This window comes from Monodon monoceros, unplaced genomic scaffold (assembly GCF_005190385.1).
Source record: "Monodon monoceros isolate NGI ecotype Baffin Bay Population unplaced genomic scaffold, NGI_Narwhal_1 Super_Scaffold_18, whole genome shotgun sequence".
Lineage (NCBI taxonomy): Eukaryota > Metazoa > Chordata > Mammalia > Artiodactyla > Monodontidae > Monodon > Monodon monoceros.
In genome coordinates, this window is record NW_021703774.1 from 179,865,733 (window position 1) to 179,878,162 (window position 12,430).

The 12,430-nt window shown below is 65.0% G+C and overlaps 1 protein-coding gene across 1 annotated transcript in view; it reads right to left on the bottom strand.

The window, feature by feature from the left end:
• Positions 1-469: 469 nt before the first annotated feature.
• The window catches only part of SKI (SKI proto-oncogene), a 57,135-nt gene continuing 45,174 nt past the window's right edge, over positions 470-12,430 (bottom strand). Inside the window, exons 2-7 of the mRNA XM_029227534.1 lie at positions 3,371-3,490; positions 3,174-3,289; positions 2,426-2,688; positions 2,024-2,325; positions 1,215-1,445; positions 470-696 (exon numbers count right to left, since the gene is read on the bottom strand). Coding sequence (XP_029083367.1) covers positions 508-696; positions 1,215-1,445; positions 2,024-2,325; positions 2,426-2,688; positions 3,174-3,289; positions 3,371-3,490 — 1,221 coding nt within the window. The 3' untranslated portion in view covers positions 470-507. The remainder of the gene's footprint in view (positions 697-1,214; positions 1,446-2,023; positions 2,326-2,425; positions 2,689-3,173; positions 3,290-3,370; positions 3,491-12,430) is intronic.

Genomic DNA, 12,430 nt, shown 5'->3' on the forward strand with positions numbered 1-12,430 from the left:
GGCGCGGGATGAGCTGTGATGGCTTCGAGGGGCAGGGCGGCTGCCACCCTGGCTCCCTTGCGGGTCCTCAGGTGGCGTCACGTGTGGGTGGGGCTTTTAAAAGTTAGTCATTAAAAAACATGTTGATTTCTTTGAATATCAAGTCTCCTTATGCGTTTTAAATAGCTTATCACAAAAGTGTAAATGTTAGAACGATCCGGCAAGCGGAGGGCCAGCTGCAGCTACCGAGCTGGCCTCGACTCTGGCTGCAGTTGGGGACCGGCTTGCTTGCTTGACCTTGGCCAGTAGAAAATTTTGCAGTGGATTCCAAAAGTATGTGGTTCCAAACACTTGCTTGGTTCTAGGCACAGTAAGACGTTGTGCTATATGGACCGGGGCGGGGGGGGGGGGGGGGGGGGGGGGGAGCGGCCCCGCCGGCACGGAGCCCCCAGCCCCGCCGCCCACCTGCCCGCCCGCCCGCCCGCCCACCCTGCGGCGTCCGCCCCGCGCAGCAGACAGTGGGTCCGGCTAGGGCTCCAGCTCGGCCGTGCTCTCGCCGCCCGTGGCCTCAGAGCGGGGCCGTGGCCACAGCTGCTCCTGCAGCCCCTTCACCACCTTCTCCAGGTGCTCCCGGGCCTCCCGCTCCCGCAGGAGGTCAGCCCGCAGCTGCTCGCGGTCGGCCTCCGCGTGCCGCAGCTTCACCTGCAGGTCCTCGATCTGGAAGGGGACGCCCCGCGTGAGCCGGGCCCGCTCCCCACCTGGCCGCCGCCCACTGGACCCGGGCTGGTGAGGCTGGCAGGGCCTGGGGGAGCTTCCCGGGCGGCACCAACCGTGCCCGCGGAGACCCCGAGTTGGGGAACTACCCGAGCCCCGAGCGCGGAGGCCTCGGGGCACCTCTCAGCCTCCTGGGCCCCGGCCCGGGCCCCGGAGATGGCTGTGAGACGGGACCCTGTCTCCCGACCCCAGGCCAGGCAGGGTGGCCAACTGGGACAGGCTGAGACTTTTAACGGTGCGTGAGGGTGAGGGTGCGGGTATGGGTGCGGCCCTCCCCCCAGGACAGGAGGTGAGGAGAGCCTGAGGCCAGGACATCCCCGTGGAAGGAGGACCCCAAAGCCCAGCAGGGCCAGGTCGGCCTGCAGGCTCCCCACGCCCGGGGCGGCCCCGCGAGGAGGGGAGGGACCCTGAGATGCCGACGGACGGCACACGCGCCCTCCCCACCCGGACAGCCCACGTACCTGGGCCGAGTACTTGGCCCGCAGGCGGCCGGCCTCACAGCCCTTGTCGCACACGCGCGCCTGCCTCGCCTGCTCCAGTTCCCGCTTCAGGCGGAGCCGCGCCTCGTTGGCCTCCTTCATCTTCTTCTCATTCTCAGCCCGGAGCCGCTCGATCTCCTTCCGAAGGCTGCGCTTGGCCTCCGTGGCCTCCCGCAGCTTCTCCTTCTTGGCCACGCGCAGGAACTCCAGCTCCTGGGGCGAGGGCGCCGGCTCAGGGGCGCCCTCACGCCAGGCCTCTCCGGCCCCGGCCCTCCTGTGCCCACCGTGCACAGCCCGGGGGGAGTCCCTGCGGCCGGGGGAGGGGGCTCACCCAGGCACGGTGCCATCTGGGGGCCCCGGGGACCCTACGCAGCCAGAAGGAGAGGCGGCGGCCCTTTTCGGGGTCTCAGCCCCGGCCCCCAACACGCTCATGAAGATGCATGTGGGGAGCCACACCTCCAACCAGAACCAGGGAACTGGTGCGGGTTTCTGAGAGAGTGGTGGAAATGGGGCTCTCGGGGCTGGCAGGGCTGTGCTGTGCTGGGGCCACGTGTCAGACGCCGGCTGAGGTGTGAATGCAGCTGAGCCCTGGGGTGACAGCCCCGCCCCCCACAAGGTGGCGCACAAGGCGACCAGGGGGCCGACGGCACAACCGCAGGGCCTCCAGCCCCCGCCGGGAAAGGAAGCAGTCCCGGGTGGAGCGGCCCGGAACCGGCGCGCGAGGGGCCAGCGGGGTAGCGCCCGCTCCTTCCCCGCACACTCGTGCCCCCGCCGGCCCCCGCCCGCCCCACCTGGTGGAGGCTACGCTTGGCCTGCAGCGCGGCGCTCAGCTTCTCCTCCTGCTTCACGCGCATCTTCACCACCTCGTGCAGGAACTTCTCTTTGGCTTCCTTGGTGTCCAGGCCGCCCTCCAGGGCCTGCCGCAGATGCTCCAGCTCGGCCTCCAGCCCGCTGCTCAGGGCGTCGGCGGGGGCCGCGGCATCGGGGGCGCCGGGCGCCGCAGGCAGGGCGAGCAGGCCCGGGGAGCTCAGGTCCTTGGCGGAGCCGGATGAGGTAAAGGACGGGGAGGACAGCGAGGACAGCGAGGAGGTGACTGCAAGGCAGGCGGCGGGGGTGCGGGTCAGCAGGGGCCGCTCCCGGAAGAACGGGCGGGCGCCCCCGCCGCCCCGGGGCAGGTTTGCGGCCGCACTCACACTCCTCTCTTCCCTCCACCTCCACCTCGGCCTCCGAGTCCTTCTCCTCCTCGGGGGCAGGCCCGGGTGCCGGCGTCTCCGGGGCTCCAGGGGTGTCCACTGTCAGCTTCCGCTTCCGAGGCTGGACGCAGCTGGTGACGGGCTCGGGGGCCCGGGAGACGACCGTGGCGCAGGGCGGGCTGCTCGCCACCTTGTGCTGGGCTGGCGGTGCTAGGGCCACGTTGGGGGCCACGCCCGTCTCAAAACTCTTGTAGGAGTAAAAGCTGCAGGGGTGTGGCGGGCATCGGGGCCTCGGCATCTGCCCCCCGCGGCCCCGCACCCCGCCCCTGTGCCCCTGCACGTCTCCGCACCCCCGCTGCACACCACCCCCCATCGCGGCCCCGGCTCCCATGGACCGTGCGAGGGAGCGGACTCTACAGCCCGGGGCCCTGGGGGAGCTGCAACACGGCGACCAGCCACCATACGTGGGACAGGCCACACCCAACGCAGAGCGCGCGGCCAACTCCAGACGCCACGGAAAATCCTAGCGTCCCCCCCACCCACCCCCCATGCCATCAAAGAACCAGCATTTCTGCAGCTGCCTCAACCGGGGGGCTGGGGATCTGACACACAGCCTCCAGACCATGTGCCCGTCGAGCTCAGTGATGATTAAAGCGGGAACCTGCTTCCCCGACTGTTTCGGGGCCTCACAGCAGGGTCAGGCTGAGCGGGGACGCAGACATGCCCATCAGAGCTGGCGGGTACTCACCTGTCTCGAATCAGGGCTGGGAGGTGTGGGGAGAGCTCTTTGTCACTCGCAGAAACCGCAGGGGACCAGGGTCGGAAGGCAGAGAGGCGCTGGCGAGGGTGGATGCAGCCCAGGCTCTGTCGGGAGAGAGGCGCCGTCAGAGGCTGGGCCCCAGGCCGCCCCGCGCGCCCACCCCGCACGCCCGGGCCACACGGCACCTTGCTGGAGGAGCCGGCCAGAGTCCGCAGCCAGCCGGACTGCTTGTCCTTCTCGGAGGGTGTGGGGTGCTGGGAGGGGGCGTCGTCTGCTTTTCTTACGGAGGCCGGGGGCTCGGAGGCCTGTGAGCAACACAGAAGTTCCCGTTGGCAGGTTGCGAGGGGTCCCCCAGGGCCCAGTCTCAGACGCAGCTGAGCACGAGGCGTGTCCAGGGACGCGTACACCCTGCCCGACTCATCACCCAGGGCAGGCCCGGCCCCACAGCAGTGCTGCACACACGCCCACCGGGCACTGGTGCAAGACAGCAGGAGGGACCCCTGCCCCTACCCTCAGGCCACCGCCGGTCTGGAAGAGGCGGCCCGGCAGGCAGGCTCGCTGGCCGAGTATAGGGCCCTGTCGGCGCCACGCAGAGCTTTCCAGGGGCGCCACGCAGCGCCCCCAGAGTTCTGGACTTCGCCACATGGGGCCTGGGGCAGCTGCACGCTAGGCTGGCAGGGCAGCCCTGGGCCGTGCCCCCTCCCCGCCTGAAGGAACATCCCCAAAATGAACTGTGCTCAGCTTGGCAAGGAAGCCCCCTCGACTTTCCCAAGTCTTGCTGTCAGGGAAGGAAGCTTGGGACAGCGACCCCGGGCCCAGCAGCCAAGCGTTGTGTCTGCTGGACGCTGTGGCCCAAGTGGCCTCCTGGGCTGGTGTCAAACTTCCCCCCAGTCTGCTGGCACCAGAGTCCTGAGGACACAGGGTCCCTCGGCAAGAAAACAGAACAGTCTTTGGAGGACGGACGGTGCCTCCCCCACCCCGCCCCGGCCGGAGCCTGGGCGTATCCGGGAGGCCACTGAGGGCGAGGGGCTGGGGGACAGTGCCCATCACCCCCAGGCCTGACCTCAAGAGGGGTGGGGTGGATGGGGGGGAGGGGCTCCTTCTGCCCCAGGGGGCACTTGGAGAAAATACTGAACCCCAGAACTGACCCGAGGGTCAGCAGAGCCATCACCACAGAACTCAAGAGACAGGGGGCCAGGCCGGGCCAGGCCCCCCAGGGTGAAGGAGCCAGCACGCGTGGGTGTGTGCGCAGGGGGCCGCCCCCGACCCCGCAGCCAGGGAGCCAAGCAACGTGTAGCCCTCGGGCCCCAGACCTGTGGGTCGGTCCCCGCACAGGGCAGCTGTCCCAACCAACAGCCTGCCCACCCAGCCCCAGGAGACGGTTCGGGGGTCCCACAGACAGCGGGGACCGTCTGCTCAGACCTGAAAACACTCAGGAAAGAGAGACCCACTTGGTGCTGCTTTTCAGGGGAAAGGAGTCGTGGTGATGCCTAGACCGGGCGACACCCACAAGGGTGGAGTTTCCTGTCTGAGCCCAGTTCTCAAGGGAGAGAAGCCACAGCGGCCCCGCCAGCTCCTCCGATTCCGAGAAACCTCAGGGAGCCTCGTGGCGGGTGTCAGATGAGCCGCGCGGCAGGGGCGGCTTCCCACTTGGGAGAAGGGCCGGAGCCTCCTGCCCCTGCCTCACCCCGAGCCCTGGTCCACCCAGGACGCAGGGAGGAAACTCGGGAAGCCGAGCAGCCCGAGACTCCGGACCCTGGTGCGCCTTCCATGAAGCGCAGCCGACCGGTTACGAAAACGAGGAAGCAGCGGAAGAGGGGCTTGTGGACCGAGGCTGGGCGGGCGCGGGGCTGCCAGGGCCCCGGGGGAGTGCGGCCTCCTCAAAGCCCTGGGAAGGACGGGCCAGCGACAGCAGGCAGTCGGGGACAGAGCTGTCCGCGGCCATGGCCGCACGTCCCCCGGTGCGAGGAGGTGAGCCTGTGGCCTCCGGCTCCTGACCCCGCTGGGCGCCTCGAAGCCCAGGACGCTCCCCGGCAGCGGGGCAGGGAGCCCATGGCCACTTCCCCACACTCGAGGACCCGGGTGGGAGCACGTGCCCCGTGCACATGCCCCAGCGCGGGAGGTGGGGGTGCTGCCTGACGGAGAAGCCTGTAGGGACAGCGCCAAGACGTGGGTCCCAGGAGACACCCCACCACCACAGGGTGTCGCCACCCAGGACTGCTCAGCAGCCATGCGCGTCCGTCACCACGGAGGACAGGACACGCGTCTGCCCGTAGGGCGCTCCCCACTGTGGGGTCTGTGTGTCACCCAGGGACCTGTGTACGTCTGCAAGGATTTGGGGGTACAATTTGGGAGTGCTGTCACTCCTGTGACTTTCATGTCCGGCCAGGCCAGGAGTGTCAGCCAAGTCAGAGGCACCAAACCGTGGGGCCCGCTGGATATGGGTGGAGTGGAGTCTGGACGGCTGCTGGGACTGTGGCCGCCGCCAGAGACCAGTGCAACAGCAGCAGGCAGACCGGGCCGGGGGGGGGGGGGCTTCCAGCGTCCCCACCTCGTGCTCCCAAGGGCCATACTTAGTGCCTGAGCCCCAAAGGCCCTGCAGGCCAGCCCAGCCAGGCAAACCTGGGGGGCTCCTCCCTGCAGGCAGCAGGCCCTGGACCCACTGCGGAGCAGCCTACACCCTGTGCTAAGGCCCAGAGGTGGGGAAGGGGTGGAAGGAGGGCTTTGGACCATCGAAGACGAAGCTCACCCTGGGTTTCTGAGTCCCCACCCCCAGTGCTGCACTGAGAGCCCCAGGGTCTGGCAGCACGAGGGCCTGGACGCTGGGCCCTGGCCTGCAGATCTGGGGACCTCAGGAGCCCCCGGATGCTGGCAGTCCCCACCCCATGGGCCTGCCCTGCCGCGCCGCGCTCCGTTTCTTATGCCCTACACCTTGGACATCTTAAAACAGAAAGCGACAACGTACGTGGGGGAGGAAAGAAAGGAGAAAGAACGTTCCAGATGCAGCTCGTGGCACCGGGCTCAGGCCTGAGCGCACGGCGTGACGTCCGCACACACAGAGCGCTGGGGCATACCACCCCCCACGTTCCCAGCTCTGGGGCGACCCTAGCAGTACAGAAGGGCGGATCCCACTAACCGCAATGCAGAGCCGGGGGCCAGCAGGGCACAGAGCCGCCCAGCGCTAACCTGCACGGAACACAGCAAGAGAAGCCCAGCAGCAAGGGCAGGACCAGCCCCAAAGGGCCCGGGGCTCAGAGAGGAAGGCTCAGACTCAGGCCTTGAACACAGACACGCAGGCAGGGCTGAGGGAGATGCCGCCTGAACACGGCGCAGTGGGGCTGCCCGGGCTGGGCCCAGCATGGAGCACGTGGGAGTGCGTGCCACCCAGGCGGCTGCCCGGCTGGAGCAAGCGGCCACTCAGTCACCTCCCTGCTCAGGTCCACGACTGCATCCGTGAGCCCTTGTGGGATGTGCAGGTGACAGGGCTCCACCCGCCCAGACGGGCGCCACGCTGCCCTGAGATCCGCCACCTGCATGGAGGCAGGCGTCTGTCCAGGGCGCCCCGGGTCGTCAGGATGAGGGGCCTCCCTGCACCCCCCAGGGGGCACACGCACCTGCTCAGGGTCGTGCACATGCGAAGCTCAGCTGTGCAGGCCGCGCACTGGCAGCCAGAGGAGAGCGGTAACCACCCCCCTCCCCGGGCTGGATCGGTCTGTTTTCTCGCAGCACAGAGGCGTCCCCTCTCTGGCCTCGGGGCCTAAGGCCAGGATGCCCGCTGCCCTGGGCGCTCTGCAGGGCTGAGGGCGGCTGGTCCCCACACGCCCTCTGGCCCAACAGCACTAGACAATGTGGCTGGGGGGCCAGGTGGGCGCGTCCACCCAGTGAGACCGGCGCCGCTGGCCAAGGAGCACGGCCTGGACGGAAGACCTGCCCCACGGAGGAAACGACACTTGGCTCCCCCAACTCTTTGCTGGGGGCGGGAGTTCTGCCACCTCGGGGACCAGGCCCAGATGAGGGTCCGGCCAGGCACTGCGCTCGGCCAGGAGGCGACACGCACTGTCCAGCCGCCAGACCCTGGTCGTCAACTTGTTAGAAGGACATCAGCCTCGGTGTCACCCCCTGCCCCCCCGGAGCCCGGGTTGACCCAGCCCAGCCAGCAGATACAGGAAGAGCGCCAGCCTCTCCCCGGAGGCAGCGAGCAGCCTCCACAGATCAACACGAGGGGCCACGTCCCCACCTCTCGGCTGTGAGCGCACACCTTCCAGGTGAGCGGGAAGCTCGCACAGAGCTGGGGGTGTCCTCCAGAGGCACGTGCCCTGCTGTGCAACATACCTGCCTGCACCCCCTATATCATCCCCTCCCCACCCCCACCCCCTCCACCTCTTCACCAGGCGGTGGCGAGTGTGCTGGGAGAGCAGCCAGCCTCAGAGCCGGCCTGCAGGCAGCGGCTCCCCTTTGCCAGCTCACAGTCCGACAGATTCTGCAGCAAAGGCCCGGGCAGGCTGTGCTAGGGGCCGCGAGAGCGCCTCACCCACCGTCCAAGGCGGCTCTCACTTCAGGGAAGGGCTTTGGGAAGCGCCGGGAGGACCGGGTGGGCGTGGGGAGAGTGACTGCTGCCGGGTCCCGTGCAGAAGGCAGAGGCGGAGGGGCGAGACCACTGGCCGCCAACCTGCAACACCAACTGCTCCAGGAAGCTGTGACGATGGTCCAGAGCCCGCGGCACCTCCCCCCAGGCCAGTGCGGGGGAAGCAGCAGGATCACCCGAACGCCCAGGAGACCGAGATCCGAGAGAGCCGCAGCGGCGAGGCCCCGCCCACGGGCCACCGGTCAGGACGAAGGCGGCCGAGCGCAGCCCGGCCTCGGCGTCAGGGGCTGCTGGACCTGCGCTGCCACCGTTATGAGCTCATTTTCCACACGGCTGGAAAGCGGGTCCTTGAAAGGACACAAGCCAAACCTCCCCCCTGCTCCTCACGTCCTCACCGGGCTCTCGGGGTGAGGGCGGCCAGGGGAGGGCCCTCCCGGCTCCCTAAGGCCGAGACTGTTTCTGTGCAGCTCCCCTACGATAAGCTGCTTCCTCAAACCATCTCAGAGAAAACCTGAAGGTGAAGCGTCTGGAGGAACCATGAGGGCTCCAACGGTGTGAGCCCCACCCCCAGTGAGCGGCTTAGATGATACCAAAGCACAAGGAACCAAAGATGAAATAGCAAAGGGGGAATTCAGCAGCATCAGAACATTTGTGCTTCAAAGGACACCATCGAGAAAGAGAAAGCGAGAAGACAGCACACAACGGAAGAAACCTCTGCAATCACCTCTCATAAGGGACCTGGATCCAGAACACGTGAGAACGGAAACGCGAGACAAAAACAACCCATCTCAAGGGCGAAGGCCTCGGACAGGCATTGCTCCAAAGGTGGCACACACACAGCCAACAAGCGCAAGCACGTGAAGACATGCTCAGTGTCACTGACCATCAGGGAAACGCACCTCACACCCATCAGGACGGCTACGATCACAACCAGAAAGCAAGTGTCGGTGAGGATTCAGGGAAATCGGGAGCCTGCGCGCCGCTGGCAGGGATGTGACCCGGGGCAGCTGCCAGGAAAGCTGGTGTAGAACCACCCCGTGACCCCCAGTAAATACCCGAGAGGACTAGAAAGAGGGACTCACACCTGGTACCAGAATCTAGACCAAGTGCACGGGAATATCTGTCACCTCGTACGCCTGCATGTGAACCTACAACCATCTCAAAAAAAAAGTAGAATTTAAAAAAACACCATGAGGTGCCCCTTCACACTCACTAGGACGGCTGTAATTGTTGAAAGGATGGACGCTACAAAGCGTCGGTGAGAGGGGGCTTCCCTGGTGGCGCAGTGGTCGGGAGTCCGGCTGCCGATGCAGGGGACACGGGTTCGTGCCCCGGTCCAGGAAGAACCCACGTGCCGCAGAGCGGCTGGGCCCGTGAGCCGTGGCCGCTGAGCCTGCGCGTCCGGAGCCTGTGCTCCGCAACGGGAGAGGCCACAGCAGTGAGAGGCCCACGTACCGCAAAAAAAAAAAAAAAAAAAAAAAAAGCAGCGGTGAGGATGTGGAGAAACCGGAACACTGTGCGCTGCTGGTGGAGGAACAGAGCTACCGTCGCCGTGGAACAGTCTACAGAACGGCCGTACAGTCCAGCAACTCCACTCCTGGGCCTGTACTCAAGATTACTGAAAACACACCCGCAAAAACATCAGACACGAGTATTCACAGCAGCATTATTCGTAATAGCCAAAGAGCGGAAACATCCCAAATGTCCGTCAGTGGGTGAATGAAAAAGCAAAACGTGGTCCCGTCCATCCACACACCGGTATCGCTCAGCCTTGACGAGGAGTGAGGCACAGACACGCGACACGGTGGAGCCGTGAGGACACAGCGCCCGGTGAGAGGAGCAGACGTGAGAGGCCACATGGTCCCATTCCCGTGAAACGTCCAGAACGGGAAATTCCGCAGACAGGAAGTGCATCGGTGGGTGCTGGGTGATGGGGGGCCCACGGGGCACGGGTTTCTTTCAGGGTGATGGAAACGTCCTAAAATTAGACAACGGTGATGGGTGGCATATACTAAAACTCACTGGATCATACTCTTAGAAAGGGTGCATTTTCTGGCATGCGAATTACATCTCAACAAAGCTATTACTAAAAATATCTATTAGAAAAATAAGAGGAACTGTTGGTTGAAAAACCCAACCACTGAGGATTGAGGGTTCCTGACTGAGGAGCCCGGGGAGCCGCTCAAGGTCCATGGCACCGAGACGGCGTCAGGGGTCAGACAAGGTCCCGGCGGGGCTGGCATCCACTGGGCACCTGGCCAGGCAGCCAGGGCATGTCCAGGGTGACAACGTGGCCCTGGCCAGGGTCCCATGGCGGGTGGGTGTGGGGCTGCACACAAATGCAGAGGCTCGACACGCAGGGCGGCCCCGAGGTCCACCCCGGCCCCCGCCTCCCAAGCCCTGTGGCCTGGCGTCCTGGCAGTGGGCGCCCCGGAAGCCCCGCCCCGGCTGGCTCTCTCAAGCCTGGTGCCACTTCACAGGTAGGGTCAGAGGGCGCTGCTCAGGCCACCGCCTCACACAGCAGGGGGCAGGAGAACCTTCAGCGCGCTGGCCGGCATCCACCCGCTCCCCCCACCAGCACCCGCCCTCTGGCCCTCCCCGCTCTGTGCCCCGACCCTCAGCAGCTGAAGACCTAGGTCCCCTGCCAAGACATGGGCACGCAGGCACGCCCGGGGTCGGCACCCAGGGGCAGCACCCTCTGGGGGACCAACTCGGCATCACCTGTGGCCCCATCACCATCTTACGAGCCACTCGGAAGGCAAAGCAGTCCCCCCACCCCGGCCCCCAACCTCAGGGACCTTCCACCCGCAAGAACGAGCCTGCACCCCCCAGACTGAGGCCTCAGCAAAGCGGTGAGAGACGTTCTTACAAATGTACAAATCGGCAAAAACGTGTCTAAGGTAGCATTTTTTAAAAGTTACAGACGTCATATGAAAACCACGTTTAAAAAAAAACAACATAGCAATCGTATAAAAAAAAGAAAAGAAAAAGTCTACGAATCTGAATACAACACATCTATTTCTAACTGAATCTTAACACGGAATTCCACTCCTAACTGATATTTCTGAATTAGAAAGTCACTGCTGGTCTGGAGTTGAGGCAGGACTGAGGGTCTGTCACCCGGATTCTAGGTGAGGAGCAAGAAACACACTGGAAGCACTCCTGAGATTTCCAAGCCCCAGGACAGGACCCAAGGTGATTTGTCCCCCAGAGCAGGGACAGGTGAGTGTAAATGACCGCAGCCCGGCGGGGGCTCGAGGCGGGGGTCCCGGGGAGAGCACAAGCGTGGGGCAGGGGCGGGGGGCAGGCGGCCAGCAGCCGGCCAGGGAGCCTGGGGGTCTCTCCGTGACATTCAGAGAGTCCCACGGTCCAGCTGCTCATTCTGCAATTTTCCTGTCATTTAGCCGATCAGCAGAAAAACAGCCAGGACCACAAACAGAGATGAAAAGTTCCTGCTGGGCAGCATGGGGCCTTCAAAGCAACCCATCCCCACCTCTCTGAACCCCGGTGGAGGTGGAGCTGTCACAGCCGTCAGGCTGGGATTCCCGGAGATCGGCGGGGGCAGCAGCCTCCAGCCCCGCTTCTCAGCCCCGGAACCCCGGTCCGCACACTCTGACACCGGAGAAGACAAGCGAGCGTCCCCGCGGCAGTGTGGAGCTGAGCCCAGGAGGACACACCCACGTCACGTGCTGGCCCAGGAGGCCCACCACGAGCAACAAGGGCCTGGGGCCCCCGCCCACCATGCAGGGGAAAGTCCCTCAAGAACCCATAACCATGGACCTGCACGGACCCCTAAGAGGGGCAGACGCCCACAGACCCTACACGTGAGGAGCACAGGGTGGGAACACCCAAAGAGACGCAGCGGGAGCGGAGCAGACACAGAGAGAAGCTGTGCATGTGGGTGGGCACCAGCGCCGGGCAGGCACATGGCACCCCGCAGAGCGACACCCCCCCCCCCTCTGCTGGACTCTCCCGCCCGGGGTGAGCCTGTTGCCCACAGGGACCACAGCAGCTCGAGGGGCGGGGAGTCAGCCCCGCTCCTGCAGCCACGTGGACCCACCGCCAAGACCGGGGCCAGCCCTGCTGGGCCCCTGAACCCCTGCCCGGGGTGGGCGCAGCAGGGAATCGCAGGCTCCTTCCTGCAGGGATGCCCGCCTCGCCTCAGAGGGAGGCCGCAGAGGAGAGAGTGTGGCTCCCCGGGGCGATGGTGGGGCTCCGGGCCACCGCATCCCACCTAGGCTTTGTGACAAAGTCCTGCCAACACCACCCACGTCTCCTACAGCGTAGCTCTCAGTCCCCACGCTTGGGACCACTACCTCTAAATCAGCCCAAAGGCTACGTCATGGATGGTCCTGCAGATTTTACAGTTCTAGAAACTGCAGAGCTATTTTTGTAAGTACCATTAATATTTTCCACGTGATAATTCATGTTTCATATTATGCTTAAATTAACCTATTTTCTGATTACTGTGGTACAGAGGAAGCAGATTAAATTTGCAAGACAACCCCAAACCCCAAAATGAAGTGAAAATAGCAGTTTTACAGATTTGCTTTGATTTTTTTTAAACTTAAATGGGTCACCTTTTCTGTTATTTCCACACCGTCGATGAGAATAAGTTAAAACTTTTCTAAGGAAACAGTCACTGCCCCTCCCCCGGAAA